Source organism: Diadema antillarum, unplaced genomic scaffold (genome assembly GCF_040938485.1).
Source record: "Diadema antillarum isolate AM-2024a unplaced genomic scaffold, OU_Dant_1.0 seq00000247_RagTag, whole genome shotgun sequence".
NCBI lineage: Eukaryota > Metazoa > Echinodermata > Echinoidea > Diadematoida > Diadematidae > Diadema > Diadema antillarum.
The window spans coordinates 600,434-621,309 of record NW_027271291.1 but is presented as its reverse complement, the minus strand read 5'-3'; the positions used below and the strand labels follow the sequence as shown (position 1 = coordinate 621,309).

General features: G+C 39.7%; 1 protein-coding gene across 1 annotated transcript in view; it reads right to left on the bottom strand.

Moving 5' to 3' along the window:
* The window catches only part of LOC139729578 (synaptotagmin-4-like), a 72,195-nt gene extending 53,793 nt beyond the window's left edge, over nucleotides 1-18,402 (bottom strand). The window contains exon 1 of the mRNA XM_071640501.1: nucleotides 18,147-18,402. Within this exon, the coding sequence (XP_071496602.1) occupies nucleotides 18,147-18,195 (49 nt within the window). The 5' untranslated portion in view covers nucleotides 18,196-18,402. The remainder of the gene's footprint in view (nucleotides 1-18,146) is intronic.
* Between the last annotated feature and the right edge of the window lie 2,474 nt (nucleotides 18,403-20,876).

Below are 20,876 nucleotides of genomic sequence, written 5' to 3'. Positions count from 1 at the left end.
GAAGGAAATTAAAAACAAAAGAATAAAGGGAAGTCGCTGCTTTTTTCCAGGCATGACGCAATGATGTATCATCTTTCTTCGAGAACGAGATTTAAATCCTCAGCATACTTTCCGCGAGGCCGAAAAGACGGAGCTAAAGTGCAAATGACTCAAGACGGCTTGTTCAGCTGTTGCTCATTATGACCTTTGCAGAGTCAAAGGACAGTTAGTGAAATGTGGACATAGCATTTAATGAAAATTAAAATAGATAGATAGATAGATAGATAGATAGATAGATAGATAGATAGATAGACAGACAGACGGATAGATAGATAGAGAGAGATAGATAGATAGATATAGATAGATAGATAGATAGATAGATAGATAGATAGATAGATATAGATAGATAGATATAGATAGATAGATATTGATAGATAGATAGATAGATAGATAGATAGATAGATAAAGAGATAAGCAGAAGTAGATGAATGAATGAATGAATAAATAGATAGGTAAACTATGTATATTGCAACAAATTTCATCTATGTTTAGAAAAAGAGAAAATACAAGGACCTAATGTATCTTGTATCTAAACGATTCATTGAATGTTTGTGAAATATTTTTTTTTTCAGAAAATTTATTCTTCTATATTGTTATTGTTGCAAAATTCGCTTGTATGTTGCATTCTTGAAACATTGCCGATATGAATTTGAATCAAATTGAATTGATAAGAAATAAATTGATTTAGAAATAAGTAAGAATATACATGAATAAACAAAATATGAATTATTAATAGGTAAACAAATAGATACGTAGAAAATACATAGAGAAAGATGAAAAGAGAAAGAGGAAAGTCAAGTACATATCATTATGATTGTGTATAGCTGTCTGTTTGTGCACAAACGTGTATCTGTGTTTCTGTGTATATGTGTGTATGTATGTGTTGTGTGAGTGTATGCGTGTGTGTGTCTGAAAGAGAACGTCAACGAAAGAGAGAGAGAGGGAGAGAGAGAGAGAGAGAGAGAGAGAGAGAGAGAGAGAGGGCGAAATAGGCAAAAGAACCTCATCAAGAGCATTTTTCCGCTCAACAATAGCTCTATACAATACCAAATCAAATTAGCACACTGCGTTTCTAGTGGCTTTATTACATAACAGACGACCATGAATGACGATGGCGCTACTACACCGGCACGACTACAACCTTGAATCGATGATCTAAAGAAATCCCATCTCCGTTGCGTTTGTTTTGTTGTTGTTGCTTTTTTGTTCGTTAAAGTCTCTTTTTCGATTTAAATTGTAATGATGGTTCTCCCGAACGAATGGACTGGAAGTAATATCCTGTAGGGGATACTCTATGATTATCCCGATTATCTCCTTGCCAATTTTGACACGCCATTATTAATGAACATCAGGCACAAATAACCAATTCAAGAGATTTCTCTCTATTTCACGTTTAAACAAGAAAGTAATACCAACATAATTATGGGAGAGGGTGTTAGCAAATAAGGAACGTAAGGGTAGAGTCAGCAATAAACATAGGGAGCCATTAGCTGAACGGATGCTGGCTGTTGTGTCATGCAAACATTCAAATATGAATAGAACATGATGCTGCAGAGAACATTCTCTCTCTCCCTGTATCAATATATCTATCTACATCTTAAGCTTTCCACGTATCTTTCAACGTGATAATTCATCTGCCATTTTGTCTATTGACGAACCTATCTTATCAAGCTCTCTCCACCTGAACTTTAATAGACTATGATATAGCATTTACGAAATTCAATCTCCGTTCTCCTCTCTCGACTCCATAAATTTCCGGAAAAAAAAGTCTCTCATCCTCCTCGCGATCAGCATTAAGGTGAAAAGGAAACAATAGATGTTGCAGCAAATTACAAGGCTCCTCCAGAAATTAGACCTACGCCGCGTATCTGTTCCCCGTTCGAGAGGAGAGAGCGTTCTTCTAACAGTGGATGCGTATCCATGGAAGAGAGAGGAGGGTTGGGAAAGAGGGGGGGGGGGAGGGTATGTCCCTCGCTTTAGTCTCTTTCACGGCTGCCAGACAAATTGATGAGCATGGTGATGAATGGGTTGATGAATATTTCACACCATGGCAGCCATGTGGAAGACATCACCCTTTTCCTCAGAAATATTAAACAACAACACTAAAAGCAAAGGCCCAAACAGGAACTCTACGGAGACGAATCGCTGGAACACGAGACATGACACTAAGAGCATGTGTGGCGATCATGCTTCAGTGGTTTGCACGCCTGGTCAGCAAAATAACGGCCCTGGAATCGAACCCTGGCTAGGTATGTTAATGATATCCACTGCAGGAAACCCACCTGTCCAAACTTCTTCCCAACTGGATAGCTGTGAGGGTTGAAAAGGTTAGCTGGATAGGAATAAAACATTCCAAAAACAGAAGTAGTAAAAGCTCGGGCAACTCGCTGGACAAGTCATTTCCATGCAACCGTAGGAAGTGGATGTGGTGCACAATACAATTCAAATATGGTTAATATATTAATCAGCTCATGAGTTTCATCCTGTTCCAGCATTAGCAAAGACTCGTGACCAGTGGCTGTCTATTCTATATCACAGCCCAGATTTAATTTCATACACAATGCAAAAGATAAAGCGTGAATAATACACTAGACAAAGAATCACGCCGAACACGCAATCTGAGTTGACCCATAAAATTCTGCTGTAAAGTTTATGGTTTGTGCTTGCCTGCCAGACGGCAATTCGACAACGTGGATGATGCATGGTTGCTAGGCAGACTTGATCGGCCAGGAATGAGGAATACATTATGCATACCTAGGGGACGACGCGGATGAACGGTTCTACGGCCATCTTAACTCATCCGTCACGGTTGCCTGGGAGCGGTTTCCTCACCACATCCTGATGTTCTTGTTGTGTTTTATAATTACACCATAATAGTCTTATATAAACCAAAATTTTGATAACGACACATTCTCATCTCGGCAAGTGACACATTCTGGTGTCCATCGTTTGTCATGTTGTTTTGTGTGTCAGTGCAATCCTCCGAGCAAACTTCAGAGAGGCCTACTTCTCCTGGGTCTTTTAACGTTTTGATATTTTGCTCTGTAAATTGTTCTGGTGCTGAGTAGGGAAAAGCTTCATGCATTTTTTCCACTTTATGTTATACAATTCTGATGTCTGGGTCTGGACATCATGGACATAGAACTCTCGTTCAGTTACCTCTTTTTTTTTGTTGCATTACATTTTCCTTTCTTTGTTTTTCAAAGTGAACTTCTGGTGTGTTTGTTTTTTCTTCTTTTTTTCGGGCTTCATAAAGATGATCCGTTTTGGGCTGGATGTTTTCTCAACCTCTGATATCTGATTGCGTCTGCGACATCGTGCATGTCGAAACCGGACTCGGTAAAAGCGTCCTTGGGACCGTGCTGGTAAGCTCTTAAAATGCTTGCTGAAAGAAACCCAATCGCATCCACTAAAAAAACATGATGAATGACGTGTTGGTTTCCGCGTCTCCTTTTAGACAGGCAAGATGGTCGTGATGGTGGTCAAACCTGGAAGTAAACACGTTATTTATGGCACAACAGAGTACCAGCATTCTCGACCATCTCCTATTGTATGATATTTGCTTGGAAAGAGTCGTCAGGCACATGGCAAATCATATTTTATTTGTGTATTTTCTAACACGACAGAATGTTCGATGTAGACATGCTGGCGTAGACGCGATTCCCCATCTCCACTTACATGTCTTAAGAATGGTTTCTCCAGCATGGTCTAGAGGTTATGACTCTAAAGTCCAAGCAGAATAAGGACATCGGTTCGAGTCCTTCGGGCATATTCATCCTCGGACAAGTCATGTTGTCCATAATGTCTTACTGACTCAGGTGTATCTAATGGTTACCTGATTACACTGGGGAAATAAATGATGTCAGGAGGTACTCTGGTAGATAAAAACACGGCGATCCTGTACAGACGAGACCATAGTGAGGTTGTTGCGATGATTAAAAATGATGATGTTCATTACTAAATGTTGTAATATTTCTGGTCAATTTTAATCTCTTTCAAAATCAAATTCCCATAACCTTCATTGAAACGAAATTATATTGCGCATGTTGTGTCTATCGGTCATTCAAAATAATGAACACAAACAGCAAGCAATTTTATCTTAGGTTAAGCAATTTCGTTGCTTAAAACCGTGAAACGTTTTGATAGGAAAACAATTAAAAACATGCAGTGGAATTTTGAAGTTTCTGCAACCAACTTGACAAATGACAGCTGACGTAGCTGATAAGCTTGTTTCCAGCATTAAATTTGTTTTTAGGTAGCCTTTTTTTTCTACTTTATTCATTTAATGTAAAACCATTATACAATCAGGCATTGTATCCCCTCCCCCCTCTCTTTCTCCCTCTCAGTCCCTTTTACCTTGGTTCTCTTTTTATACCCTATTCAACCAGGAACCTGATGGACGGACGGAGGGCAGGTTCAACTGTAACAAATGTCGTGCGCTCGTGAGCGACTCTCTTCCGCTAGACCATTATCAATTTGACATTGATGGAAGATAATGCGATTGAAGAATCACCAGCCTCCAGAGCTCGCGAGGTAAGAGAGAAGGATGTTATTACGCGAGGCAGAAAACAGTTATATGATGTGCGCTACAGCAAAATATTGTATGCACACGACATTTTGTATAATATTGTAAGCGATATCATACAATTTGGCAACAAAGCCCGCCGAATTGAGGTTGCGCAAACAATGGTTGCCCCTAGGATTCCGACATTAGTTGTCAAGGGCATATCTAATGAGCCAGAAATAAATCGCCTCGGAAAATTGCAAATTGACTTGGTTCATGCAACGATGCTCTAATAAGTCAGGTACGATTCGCTCAGAGCTGCCATTCGCAGCAGCCAACAGACAGCTAGATTATTGTAATCGAGTAAAATCCGCGAGTGGGCTCACAAAACACTAACTTATCTACCAAGATGGCTGGCGATTGGACTATTGTTTACTCATGCAATATTGGACGCGTATAGTTTATGACTATAATTCCCGGCGTATATGACTAAATCGATGATCTTGACAACGTGGTTGATTTAATCTGAAGTGGAAAGATGAAAAATAAAAAATAAAAACCTTTCCAATCACTGTGGAGTCCCTGTCAATCATTTTCCAATGCTCCGATTGACTTCTCTTTTTTTTTTTTTGGTTGCCCCTCTTCCCACAAACTATGTCATCAGAGGAATATAATCATGACACTGATTGCTGAAGAAAAAAAAAGATAAAAGAGAAACTTGTGATGGACAATCTACGCACAAGTTAACACTGCATCACGCGCTGCTTTAAGTTAGAGAAAACTTGTGCTTTCTCACACACCTTCGAAAATCTTCGATTTTTTTTGTCGTGTTTGGCACATGTCGATTCTTCTGCTGCTGCAATTTCATTGTGTTGAAAAGTAAAAATCAGATTCAATCACATTGCCAGTGAGCAAATTACAAATCAAACATGATCATTACACGTCACTTTTTCACCAGTCCATTAAGTGCGCCATAGATTGTCCTCCGATTTAAACTGGGCGTTCACATAAATAAATTTTGATGAATTCAGTATAATCTATTTTGATATACTTTTTAGATTTGGAAAGCATGATGATTGGCTCTTGCTTTTCGCTCGGAGAATGCAGGTTATCACTCTCTTTGCCACATTCCAAAAATAACCTTGTATGACCAATTAAATAATAATTGTTTTCTTTCAAACCAAGTCATGGCTGGACACGATGATTGCCAACATATCGATTAAATGCACTCCTGAAACACTTTTGCGCAACAAGGATATTATGCAATGATTAAATTATGCTTGACTTTTAAGAAGTCCTATCATTTTATGAACAAACAATTATCACCTGCACAACGATTCGCACTGATACGAACCCATCTGCTCTTTTATTCTTCAACTTGACCTTTACCATTTCATACATAAAATGCGTCAATCCGCCACACACCATCATGACCATGGCTAACCGACTCCCGCACAGACAAATTCAGATTAGCAACAACCTACCGTGTGATATAGACGTGACTATTAGATTCTCGGAAAATGAACGCCATATAGCTTTGCAAATCGGTTTAATAGGAGGAAAGGGCGCTAATGAATATTGACCGATCCATGAGAGGGAGGGGGGGGGGGGAGAGACGTGCGCACGAACGCACTGGGGCATTAGAATGAAAGCCACAACTAACTGATGCCTGCATATTACACGTCATGGTCGTAATTAGCACAAGGTGTCAATGTGCACGCGTCCGTATAGTGTTCAATATAATAGGCGACAAGAGAGCAGTAACTCATGAACATCGTAATAACCCTGAACTTGTCGCCACATGACGCCTCCGTGAGGAAAGATTCATGTAATACGAAGACGAAATATATGACACTCTTGGGCACTATTTTGTGTGTGTCTATTTCATTATCAGGTTTAGTCTTCAAAATCTTTTTTTTTTAATACGATGTGTCTGCAAAGGATTTTTGTTTGTTTGGTTGTTTGTTCAGAGATTGCCACTTCTCCTTTGACAGAAAAACAACAACAGTGTGTTGATGAAGATATGTTGATGAAGAAATATTAATGAAAAATATAACAAATTTACCCTTTAAATTCTAATATTTCTCTGTATTAAATCATTAACAACTTAACGTAAGGCCTACGCCATATATTACGGCGGAAAGGTTACAAGGCACGTACAAACGTATCAAACAACAATGTATTTTAAAATGCCTTTGTTTATATACCCACTTGAGATGTATGTATAATATGTATATAGATAATGATACACATACACATCATCACCCACACACATAATACCTTAACACACACACGCACACACACACACACACACACACACACACACACACACACACACACACACACACACACACCTACGTCAGTAGATAACTTTCCTCTTTTAACCTTGCTCTCTCCGTCGCTCTCAATTTATGTGTTTGCACGTTCATGGCCGATGCGTCTCGCAGTTGAACCGCCATATCCGCTCTTTGTCCTTTCCCGGAATCTCTGTCACTGTTTCTGTACTGGTCTAGAATTGCCAGTTATATTATTTTCTAATATTTTTCTGACTCATTTTTTGTCATCCAGTTAACCCTGCGCACACAATGAGTCGCTTACAGGTATACAGAAACCGCGTTGAAGAATCTCGCTGTGTCGTTTCTTTATCTGTATGTATGTTAGCAAGGTGAATGTGTTTCACTATCATAATCTAGTCTTATGATTTCGCAATCCAATTCAAATCATGGTATTGCCAAATTTACATAATCTGTAGGGGATGAACAACAATGTTTGAAATAACATTATCATCAAACTTGACATGGACACATGCATTCTTCAGTTTGCTGCATTATTATTATTTAACAACTAAATGACTAAACGAGGTTAGATTTCTGGGTAAATTTAGTCTGTTAGACACTGCCACAATTATTCATTGTAACAACAGCACAGTATCATTAAAGTGTCACTTTGTGATTGGTGAGGTTGTGCCTTAAATGACAACGTGACTGTGCATAATCTATGAAGCAAGACGAACAGTAATCCGTGAGCAGCGCCGCTCTACCGTGAACAATATAGTTTGCAAGCACATGGCAACAGTATAGCCGGATATTATAAGACAAGAAAAGAGAGGAAAAGCCTCATCACAATACACACGGCACCCAATTACGGGATTGAAAAATTGCAGGTGTCCCCCGAGTAATTCTCAATTCAATTTGACACTCTCCGTGCGCGCCTTGTTCTCCAAGACACAATCCGGAGCGATCTAGCGATACACACAGTAAGAGCCCGCGCAATCTTACCGCAATCTTGCTCGACAGGCGATCCTATCACCCAATCAACCCGCCTTGCCTTTTCCAATACCCTGACTAGGTAAAGAGCTTTGTCAACTTCTACGTTATTATCCACGTTCCCTTCTTATATCAGACTTTCTTATACCTCTGTCTCCTTATATAGACTCTTACTCTCTAATGCGTTCTCTCTTTCTCGTTATTCTATCTCTCTCTCTCTCTCCTATCTATATTATGTGCTAGTATATTTGTGTCTCCATCTTTCTCTCTCTCTATCTCTCTCTCTCTCTATCTTCTATCAATCTATCTATCTATCTATCTATCTATCTATCTATCTATCTCTCTATTTATATCTGTAATATATACATGGACATAACATAGATAGATATTTCTATATATTTTTCTCTCCCGTCTTTTCCTCATTCGCGCTATCTCTCTCACGTATACCCGCACGTACGCACGCACACGCACCACACACACACACACACACACACACACACACACACACACACACACACACACATTGGTATACAACATCGTTGCCGCATTTTTTCCATTTTGTCCGTTCTCCTTTTGAAAAAAAAAATAGTCATGGCATCATGCACAGTAAAGCATTACGTATGGTAGTTGTAGATTCTCAATATTATTCATATCCCTTGATGAATGGAACATTTCCATGGAATTGAGAATTGGTTTCCTGTAAAGGCGGTAACAGTGGATAACTTATTGAATATAATGGATGTTCTCTCACATAATCGTCGTGTGTAATCAATATGTTTTATATATAAGATTAATTGTGGAGAGAGAGGAACAGCCAGGTGTATACAAACAGAATACATAGCGGCGATAGCGGATCAAGGAGGTATCTTCTTGAGCGGACGCATTCATACTTACACTCTATTCAATAACTGTTCAACCAAATTAATAAGAAATCTCTAGATTATACAATTTATGCATGGACAAGGGATTTCATTTCTATTACTTCCATTACTCGAAATCATATAATATCATGGCTGAACTACCCTGAGGCAATGAATCGGGAAACGTTTGGCTAAAACTCCCGTACACGAATTATGCTATGGTCCCTTTTATTCGAGCTATAGTACAAAAATGCACAGGTATGAGCTCGTATAAATTATACTCTGGTTATATTCTTCATTTCACTGAAAACATGAAAACCGGTCCATGGCTGACGGAAATGGAGAATGATAAACGTGGGTTGCTGTCTGTGCTTTTTGATACATATCATGTATCATGACATATCGGGCAATCAAAAATGCCTCAAAAAGCTAAGCTTGTACATTCCCCCATTTGTTAGGTAAGTCATTAAGCATATAATTATTATTCCACGACTTTGTTCTGTTACGTCGTTCCCTATACTATACCGATGATAACCATTAGTAATGAATTGTGCTTGCTGAACATACTAGTAATTGAAAAAAGTAAGATATCATTAAACGCAAATCGTGTATTACATTCCGCTAAGTCATCTTTTTTTTTAAATAAATGCAACAGAATTACGGCTCAGCTGATAATCAGCTTTTTAACTCGTCTTTTCTGTTTTCTCTATTTTTTTTTTTTTTTGGGGGGGGGGGGTAATGATTTACCTAAGGTCTAATATTGCATGGTTAATGAGTAACTACAACACGACACAACTGGGCATTTTGAGAGAAGTGTTTTCATACTGAACTACACATGAGACAAGAGACTACATTAGACCGTCTCTGGAAAAGACGCAGGGCGGGATGTGCGTGTGTGTGTGTGTGTGTGTGTGTGTGTGTGTGCAGTGAGAGGCACCATCGTACTGCGCACGTTCTCAATTTCCGCACCTATATATGACTCGGGGAAAAAAGACAAAGAGCAGAAAAGAGAAAGGGATTGCTAGGGGATAAAAAGTTAGGGAGAGAAAGAGAGATATCTTTCTTTGGTATTTTTTTTTTTCAGTTGCAGCCTGGCAATGACGTCATCAAGTCGTAGGAGATATCTTGGCTCGATCTGGGCAAGCAAACCCGAATTCTCTAGCAGCCGGGAATGAGGTTCAAAGTCGCTTGCATAAGACGCCCGTGCATGCAAAGAGGAGCGGTGATGCGTTCTGCATGAATATCGACAATTGAGGAGCTCGGGCAGCGGGACACATCCGTGTGCAGAATGGAAAGAGAACCCAATTGTTCATGCCCCGTTTGAGATGGACGGCTATTTGTTTTTATCTGTGTACACAAATTAAGACACAAGACACGCACGCGCGCGCACACACACACACATACACACTCTCTCACACACACACATACACATGAGGATGTCGACGTTTTGCTTTTATGTCAGGTCTTGGTATTTTTCTTTCTCACCCCCAGTGTTTTGCTTTCAAATCATGACAACGGAGACCACCATCCGGCGACAGTGCCCCTAGCCGGTCCCACCAGTTTAATAGAATCTCTCTTATCGGTAAAAGTGAGAACAGTCGGCTGGACTCTAGCCAGCGAAGAGAGACACACAGCATCCCTGATGTGTCTACGCCACATTATTACTGACATTTAGTTTGGCTCTTTGAGACGCAGATGAGCGCCTCTCTAGGAGGTTTCTTCTGTTTTTCCATCGGTGTTTGTCGGAGACGGCAAATTATGATTCATTCCTCTCTGCGATATATACTTAACCTGCCTGATACGATCAAGTTCATCTTATAAGACAGAGAGAGGGTGAGGAAGAGGGAAGACTACAAAACAGAGGAGGGGAGTTAGGAGGGGCAGGGAGAGAGAGAGAGAGAGAGAGAGAAAGAGAGAGAGAGAGAGAGATAGGGATGGAAGGGAGGGAAGGATGGAAGGAGAGAGAGAGAGGGACAGGAAGGAGAGGAAGAAAACATAAAGACACAGACAGCGTATTTTACTGAAGAAGTTGCGAAATAGGAGCGCGCGGAGTGAAAATGACGGTGTAGCATAAGAAAATGAATCTGCATCAGAGAATATCGCCATCGGCCATTTTAATTTCATGAATGCCACTTGTTAACTCTAGAGTGCGAACCAACAACCAGAAATTCTTTGCTTCCCCCGCAAATCTGCCAACAAAAGAAATTTCTCAGTGCAGCTAGAAAAAAGAAACGTGCCAAGCAGCAATACCTTGTGAATTAATTGAATTCGCCCCTTGCTATTTCACCACGGTTCTATCTTTTCATAATTCTTTTACCTTGGCTAAATACGCAAAACACCTTGTTGAATACGTGTTTGTATGTGTTTGTAGGGGGGGGGGGGTGTTCATGTGTATCGTAAGTGTTATGTGTGTGAAAATGTGTGCCTGTGTGCGAGTTTTCTGAATTCATTTATGTGTCTTAAGATAGGTTCCATGGCATTTGCTCCTGCGACAATTAATCCCATGAAATATCTGCATGCGAAGCCAAGTATGAATTCTCTTATACCCTTAAACATAACCCTAACCCTAATCCTAATCGTCACATCAAACCAAACCTCAAACCCTATCACAACCCTAACCATAAGTCCTATGAGAAAATAAACAAACGTCGTGTCTCTGTGAAATAATGTGTGCGTGTTTTAGGCCTACATGTATCATACTGGAGAATTGCCCTCAAACAGCAGTCGACGTCCATCTATTGTTCAACCAAACTGATTACTGGAATCAAAGGTGCGAGCGTCACGTTTTTGAACAATGATCAGTTCGTAATGGAGGCTGGCAAAAGGCGTTGTGAAGATGTCATTCCACATAATGGTAATGCATTGAGTGTGAGGGTGGAATACTGGTATGGTCTGGCTCCCTTGTAGCTTTAGGTCAACAAAAACAGCTCGTGTCAAACACTGCCCATTGAGCCAGCAGTATGGAACAACTCTGGAGCATTCAGCTATATGCACGGCTATCTGTCTTAATCTCATAGAAGATTCCGATCGCTCATCGCGATACAGAAAATGCATAACAGATTGATTTATCACCGTCATTGCGACCTTCTACGACGAAATAATAATCTGAATGGACTGCACAATTATTACCATGGCCCCTTTAAACTTTCAAGTGTAATAATACTCTAAACAGGCTTTCATAACCTGACGTCTTATAAGACCTTTTCATTCATCAGAAGAGGAAAGGGGAAAAACATGCACCGTTACATTCTCTAGACAAAGAGCGTTGTATCAGGGGCTCTACTCTGGCTACCGAAGTTTTAAACTGTGCTTTACTCTTATATTTTTGGCAAATTCATCAAAATCTGAGAACATATCTAAAGGGACCATCTGGACGAAATCACATGAACGTTCAATTTCACATTGAATGAAACAGTAGAATTCTACATGATACGTGCATATACGTATAATACGTCCACATCAAGAGTAGATTAGGGCTTGGGAATAAAGATAGAATCTGTATGATATATTTCTGAGTTAAGAGAAGGGTATAATAAGTGTGCATACCTCTAGGTGTATACACATGTGCGACTGTGTGTGTTTGTGTGTGTGTGTGTGTGTGTGTGTGTGTGTGTGTGTGTGTGTGTGTGTGTACCTGTGTGTACCGAATGTATCATTGTTATTTATGTGTATTTACTTCGATGTTTTATTTTTATGGTTGCGTGTATGTCCGTGTAGCTGTGCCTTTACTAGGTATTCTCTACCCAAACCTGATCTTAATAAGTTGGCATTTTTTATTGTGAGTCCACAGAATGAATTTGAAATCACTCCGTAATTCCGCAATGCTCCTGAACACTCCTGTTGTCCCCGGTCCGGCCTCCGTCACCTCTTCAATGGTTGTCTACATCATGCCTTTAACCTTTGTGTTGAGCACGTCTAGTCAATTTCGATCATAATATCACAAGCAAATTCCTGATAGTAGCCTTCCAGCTGAATTTCCATCGGGATTACGGTCTGCGCCGTCCTCGTCTTTGTGAGAAAATTTGATTAGGGCATGAAGAAGAGAAAACTTTGCTCCGAGATATCAACGCAATAACAAGTTTGTCTCTCCTTCGGGGGTATTCTTCCCTCTGGGTGTGAGGGAACACAAAGACTGACAATTTGGACAGACCAGTAGGGGAGGGGGGGGGGGGAGATTGAATTGATTGATATGCTTACAAATTTTAACCCGAACTTGACTCCGACGTTCATCCACTTCCATTCCTCTTCTCTCGTTTTTAATCTCGATGTTGCCAACGAGATGAGTAATAATATGCTAGAAACAGCACCAACAAGACTCGTGAAGATTATAGAGTGAGAGACAAAGGGTAGCTGTGGAAGGGGGGGGGGTAGAAAATGGCAATACAGAGTGATTATTTTTTAATGTTAATATCACATCATAGAGAGGATCATCATTACACATGCATCAGACTTTTTCACATGACACGTGTGGGATCTCTTTATTAGATAGGCAGATGCGCTTGGCTGCAGATATTGTGTAATCAGGCCGCGAAATTACTCACACGACTATTTATTAGTAAAATTTAACGAATAACGATGCTACTGAACAATGTGTCTGATAGTCACTACGGCGCCTCTTCTGCTCACTCATCGGAAAGTAAAGTAGTCTGAGAACTCAATCTACGTTCTAATATATTTGTAAGTGTCCCAATTCTTTGAGAAAGTCCTCCAACTGATGAACGATCTCCGATCTCTCCGAGGTGTTATCTTGAAAACTAATCAACCATGTTCTGGAGACCTTATCAAGCTTGCGAATTTCGATTGAACTGTGTGGATTAAGGCCCAGCAAGTTATTACCACAGAAGCCCTAGGGTGGGGTCTCTCTCCATATGGCTCGCTACACACCAATCCCCCTCCCCCCCCCCCCAAAAAAAAAAAAAAAAGAAAAGCGTCGGAAAGAGTCTCTTTTTAGCAACGCCGTGTTGTTAACAGTTTCCTTGAATAAAGGATGTTATTCATTATTTAGAAGTATAAACACAAAATAAGCTTTCGACATTCAGGTATAGATGGATTCTAAATGAATTCTAATGGATAATAAGATTAATACAAGGTGTACAACGCGTGTTATTAAGTTTCACCTCTGTTTAACAGATTTACTTATGATATTTCAGGAAAGTTTTATTTTGTTGTTATTTGCCATATAGGGAAGTGCAATTAGTACCACAACAAAATACGTCGTTTAATGTATATGTCATGCCCCTGATGACGCCATTTAGCATGTGTTTGACATGTGTGGCGCCGTAATACATTTTAAGGTTGATTTCTTCAGACGTGTATGGGTATAAAATCACCATTTGGACGAGAGCGAGCACCCCCCTGCAGAATCACGTATACGTCGTATTTGACATCTTAAGGTGAGAGTACGACAAATCTAGCACTGGGTACAGTCGGGGTCATGGCGATCTGGTTTCCCTTGCACTTTTGGTATGAACGTCATAGAAGATCCAGACATTATTGATATTTTATAGAATATTGGTGATGTTACCGCTTTACTGCTTTTATAATATTATCTTATACACAAGGGCGGTGAATTGGCTCAGTCGGTAGCGCGTCTGCCTCAGAATCCTAAGGACCCTGGTTCGATACCCGGGTCCCACTGAGCAATGCTGTGTGTAATCATACCGTCCCCTCTAGTATAAGATGCAAAACACTCTGTCCCTCGGGTAGGACATAAAATGGAGGTCCCGTGTTTGAGAGAGTCACAACTCATGCACGCAAAAGATCCCACTTCATTTATTCATCGCAAAGAGCAGGGTGTTAAACCCGGTGAAGTGGAGCTGCTTTACATCCAACTGGACCCCAATGGAAGCTATCGCAGCATAATATGGGCTATCCAGCCATCTTCTTAGGTTGAATATGAAACAAACAATTAATTATTCAAAGTCTTTATCAAGTTGACTTTATTGTCATTGTGTTTGTAATCAGTGTCAACGCAAAAGTCGTTATTCTCTGCATACGATTATCTTCCTCATCATCAGCTGAGAATGATATGAAACACCATGAAAACAAAGCGTCACAGAACCGATCGGTATCGGGGACAAAAAAAAAACAACAAAAACGTACAAAATATCCTGAACAGGTTTGTCATCATTCACTGTAGCATCATGCCTTGCGCGCTTCTTACATGCAAGGCGTCGGCTCTCTGTGCTTCGCAATAAAGTAAGTAATATTTCTAAGGTCCCGGGAATATTACCCTTTCCCTTTGCAATATCATGCCGTGTCCCGTCTAGGTAATCAGGGTTGATTTGCCGGATCTTCTCGTATGCTTCGTGACGAGGTCCCAGACGTTGTTTGTGTGGAGATGAGAAGAGGTTGCTCCTTATCAGACGGTGCCGAATTCACAAGCTGTAACAAGCGAGATCAACAACCCCTATACGTGCATGGGGACATGCATCTAGCAGTCTTGTGTTATTGAGATAGCCTCTATGTATCGCTGCATCGGCTGAGTGACATGAAGGCTAATGAAGGACATGAAATGCAATCACGACTTGCCTCGAAGCAAAAGGACTATAACCCATCGTTACCACGCCCTGCCACAGCACATAACGGAGGATGGATCGACGGCAAGGAAGATGTGTGTGTGTGGGGGGGGGGGGGGGGGGGGGGGGGGGGGAATGGGGTTGGAGGGGGTGGAGGGGGTGGATGGGGGTCCCAGCTCGGATCAGTATTCAGCAGAAGCTGAGTGTGATGTGAGTGTGTATTACGGACCGTATGGGGATGGTCTGCATGGTAAGCAGTGCATGTCGCAGAAATCAATGCAAAATGGCGCACTGGATGAAAACAACAACTCAAGCTTTCTCGAGTTTCACCTCCCACCCCCCCCCTCTCTTTCTCTCTTTCTCTCCGTCTCCATAACCAGGATAACATCCAACTATAATTGTCTTACCCTGTGTCTTCTATACACCGTATAGGGGCAGTGTTTGATTTTTGGAAAACAGTTTCAATGTTGGTCTGCCGGTTAGTCCCTATCAAAACCAAAAACTGTTGATGATAATGATGATGACAATGATGATTATGATTGTTGTTATTGTTAATTTCATTGCCATTACTATCATAAGCAACTTAAAGTGGCTTATTATATCTCGTGTAAACTTGTAGCAACATCAACGATTGTCATAATATAATACATTATAATTGTTATTGGAGACATTACTCATTATCATTAGTGTCATTATTACTTCCGTCTCCATCAGTGTTGCTACCACTATTATAGTGTTATGCATCGTGAATATTCCCCCTCCCATAGGAACAACAGTGGCCCTCACAGCTTCGGCTCAACGTGATGCGTTTACGGTCTGATATACTGCGTTCATTACTTTAGTGTCTTTTGGGAGATCTCGCAATTAAAGAACAATTTGGAATATGAGATGCTGATGGCCTTGATATTAATGGGAGTATACATCTTAAGTTCTTCCTTTTTTTCCATCGCGCCTTATATAACTAGAGATTCATGCAAGAAGTCGAAAGCTATTCTCCTTTTGCTCTTCCAAATCTCATTTTAGGGTAAGTGACTTCGATTGTATTTGAAAACATCATTCCCTAAGAGAGAAGAGGCTGAATCCCAAAGGCATAGATACAAAATATCAAGAACACGAAGAAATGTCAGCAGAAAAAAAATGACGTGACGCTATAGGGGCTGTACAACAGGAAAAAATACTATACGGATATAGACAAATTGTGTTCAGTATTGTCAATGTAATCAAAATAATGGGCTTTATACTATGGTTATTCTCAGTTTGAGACACATTTTTAGCCCCTTATTTTGTTTTAAACATTTTTCATTTTTACTTGTAGCAGTTTAAAATTTACGAATGTCATGTTAGTAGAGCACTTCTAAACCTCTTGATTATGTATAGATATTGTGAGCTGGCCATTAAAATAACAAGCTCAGATGATAGTCAATGTATCAACTATTTTCAAATGTTCTGGCAACACTTTCAAAATGTTCAAGCTGTACACAGAATTCAGGAGTTGATGTCACGTGACCTGCAAATATGGTAACCTGCCATTTTAATGATGTTACGGTACGTATACCATTTTAAAAGCAAACGATAATGGCAGGCATACGATATGAGGTAGGCCTACCTGTCATTCAAGAGTTTAAATTTCTGATATTCTACTTCGTTTTACCATACCACAGCAAACTAAATAACGAATCGAAATAAGAACCAACTAAAAACAGCAACAACAACTGTAGAGTTTTAGCGGGAATCTGAGAATTCGAGTTCGTTGTGCCTATGGTAGAAACATCATACGGGCAATGCAGGAGTGCTCGCAGGGTAAAATACTTTCCGAGACCACTGTGACTGGGTATTCTCGCTTAAAACCGTAGGGTGTAAGGAAACTCGACTCTGCTCGGGGGGGGGGGGGGAGGGGGAGGGGGAGGGAATCATAGTCACTGTGGAAGAACGATAAACCCCTCCCGTGCCCGACTCCCTTTGGCTAGAAGGATCTGCTAACGTGTTTGTGTCTGTGCGTGTGTGTGTGTGTGTAGGAGTGGGCCTGTATATTCTTACTTACCTTTTTATCATCTCTTTCAGAAATATACATCAGCAGAACATACTGGGATATTCTACCATATTGCTATTAATAATCTGCTTGCCTTATTTCAGCAATTCATTTTTTATACTCCTATGACTCACAGTTTTTACCAGACCGGCAACAATTTTTGATGCAACTGGTGCATTGAAATAGTACTCATTTCTATTGCCGCGACATCGAAACTCCACTTTGTTATTGCTGTATGTGCGTTATGGAGTCCACGTGAGTATAATCTTCATAGCACTGATATCTTTCTTTGCAACTTGATTTCAGTTTGCGAAAAATGCTTTCATCCGCCTTCTAGCCAGATTTAATCCATGATTTCGCGTGGACTCAGTACTTTTTAGAATGAATTACAGAAATGTCAGTGACATGCTGCAGGTATTTCGTTTCCTGTGTGTTCATAATGCACTATCACATGCAGATTCATCGAAAAAGTTAATCGAGAAAGATTAGAAATATTCTTAGCGTGTTCTGGAAATGTAATAGTAATGCATATCTGTATGCAAACATATCCCCTCCATGACTTTTCGATGGAATAGCTCACAAAAACTTACAGTGCATAATTATAGGTCTACTTTAAATACCATTTACCCCCTCTCTATAGAGAAGAATAAGATTATGACGTTGCGATTTATTGTTTTCATATAAATAGATCTCAGTGGGATCTATTTGTTGCACCTGCGTCTAGATTCAATACATCGGAACTTCTAATCATAAGAACTTCATATCTTCCCACGTCAGTGATTATAATCCGAATCATCTCTCTCTTTCTCTCCCTCTCTTTCTCTAACTCTTCCTCTCCTCTTTCACTTTTTCTATCTCTTCTTCTTCTAAAATAGATCAGGACACTCCGGTCGAAAATCAATGTAACGATTGCTTGGATCTGCTACTTACGTGTGTAGGCATGGGCCTCGACATCTAGCTGGGAGGTCTCTGCCGGCATCTTGGCCGGTTCGTCCTCTCTTCCTCCCTGGTGATGTCCGCCAGATGGAGTGTGATTTTTGCGATTTGCTAAATCCCTAGAGTGATTCCGACAACCAGAGTGGCTTCCCAACGCGGTGAAAGTGATGTGGTGGCCCACAAATCCGTCCGATTATGGATGTTTTTACTTTTCGCGTTGTCCAGGTGTTTACCAAGGTTGGGGATATGATGTAAAATGTTACCTTATCGGCATTCTGGCGAGTCGATGCGATATCGGCGTTCGGTACTGCGTGCAGGCTCGGCGTACATTGAATGCGCGATTGCGTGCGCGCCGCCAAAATCAACTTCCGCCAGATCCCTTGTATGCGTCTACATAATCATTCCCTCGCGCTTGCTCCCTACACTGTGCTTGTCAGTTACTATTTTCACTATTCACATCGTCACGATATGCCTGCCATCTCGAAACCATCAGTTTTGTTCAAGACTCAACAAACGTCACTCTGCACACTTTACGTTTAGTGAGGGTGTAGGCAAGCGAATGCTTCGTAATTTATTGGCGTCAATTTATGCTCCTGGATTTCATGGAGAGTTTGCTGTTTGTCCCGCTATTCCGGGTAAATCATTATGATAATCAGTTGCATTCGAAAGGGGGAAAAATCCTTGGTTGTCACTGCGCTTGCTCACATTGTCAATTAACCATGCTCTGTGGCCTACAATTCTGATAATTCAGACCCTGTACCCAAATTGTCAATATGCTAGAGGAGTTTCATTATAAATGTCCGCGTTGACCTGTTTGATTTCGCCATGACAAGTAATCGTTACAGAGGCCTCGTAACGTTTTTAAGAGTGGTGAGAGGAGTTGACAGTCATATCTTTCAGCGGGCTTATAATTTGTTTTCAAATCATGCATTATATGAGTCAAACTCACTAAATTCTTAAATTTTGACGTTGCTGAGTCTTCTTCCTACATTTTAAAGAAGTTAAAGACTGCAGAACCTAATTCTTGTATCAAATCTATTCAGTGGCACGGGTTATTAAAGCTCATTTTATTTCCATCATCAACAAAAGTGATACATAAAAGTATGCATTATTTTGTCGGTTCATGCTATTGAACAATTACTCTCTAAAAAAATCGAGTGAAAATATTCACTCTTAAAGGAGTGAATACAAAAAAGAGTGAATTTAGAGTGAATTTGGGGTGAATTTTGAGTGAAAATGTTCATTTTCACTCGTTTAAGAGTGACGTCAAGGATCACTCCAAAATCTTCGAGTGATCCTTGAGGTCACTCCAAAATGAGTGAAAATGAACATTTTCAATCAAAATTCACTTCAATTTCACTCTAAATTCACTCTTTTTTGTATTCACTCTTTTAAGAGTGAATATTTTCACTCGATTTTTTTTAGAGAGTAAAAAAAAGAAAAGAAATAAAGACCATGACAAATGATCTATGATATCATTTATTAAGAAGCAAAGCTTGTACATCGTAGATGACTTGAGAGAAAAGAAAATAGGAGCAATATGGAAATAACATATACATACAAATTTAATATAGATATGTTTCTTTAAAACATTTGAGATATACATGTATATGATATGATGATACAATGATATACAGCATTCATAAACAGTACTTGTGCAAAGTGCAAGAAAATAAAAACAAAGTATAGCATGATACTGTTATTGTATACTGACACTGCTCATTACGCCGTGTGTATCACGAAAATATAGTGACAAAGCAACACTAACATGCGGTGCACAGAGGTTGGCACGCAAAACAATTAATATAAGTTGAAAGTTGAAGGAATATTTACAGGAAAATAAAGCCGGAAAGATGTATGAAGTCCCGCTGAGCGAGGGATACATGTTAAAAGAAAAAAAAAAATGTTTAGAGGTGGGAAGAAACTCTTCCCACCTCCCTGGACAGACAAACGTTGATCATATTATAGTATGATATACTATTTTTCATCATTTTAATGCAAGCAATGAGTTTTGACATTGGTGGTTTACGCGTTATGACATTTGCAGTAAAAATGGAAAATTTGACATTTGTGGTCGACGTGTTATGACATGTGTGGTTAATCAGATTTTGACACTTGTGGTTGACGTTTTATGACGTTTGTGGTAATTTTGACATTTAATTTTGTGGTTGACGTGTTATGACATGTGGTAATTTTGACATTTGTGGGCTCTACGCCTTGTCACTATGATAGAAAAAAAATGATAATCTTGTCAGTGTAATGTATTCTTAAGAAAAAAAAAATCAACAGATGTTCTTCTAAAAAAAAAAACCCTATATGTTTACATGTTCACTGTTGATTGTCCATCGCAGATATGAATGAAAAATATATTGCCTTGTTCGTGCTTTGAATGCTATTTTTCAACATTCATAGCTTGTATCAAATTGTCTATTGATGTTGTAAGCTAATATATTCAGATATTTTGCTTGATTAACCGTTTTCTATTTCACATTAGTCATAAAGATGCTACAACCGATTACAGCAGCATGGATAAATTAGAATATTTTCCGCCACGTACTAAAATTGTTCACTTACAAAATTATTTAACAATGATTATGAAAACGTATTTTTAAGCCGTGTACCATACATTACTGTCCGTGGTTTGTGGGGGTTTTTTTTTAAAGAAGAGCAGGTGCATTTATAGAAGGCAACAAATAGCGAAATAAGGAAATGTTCACCTTTTTA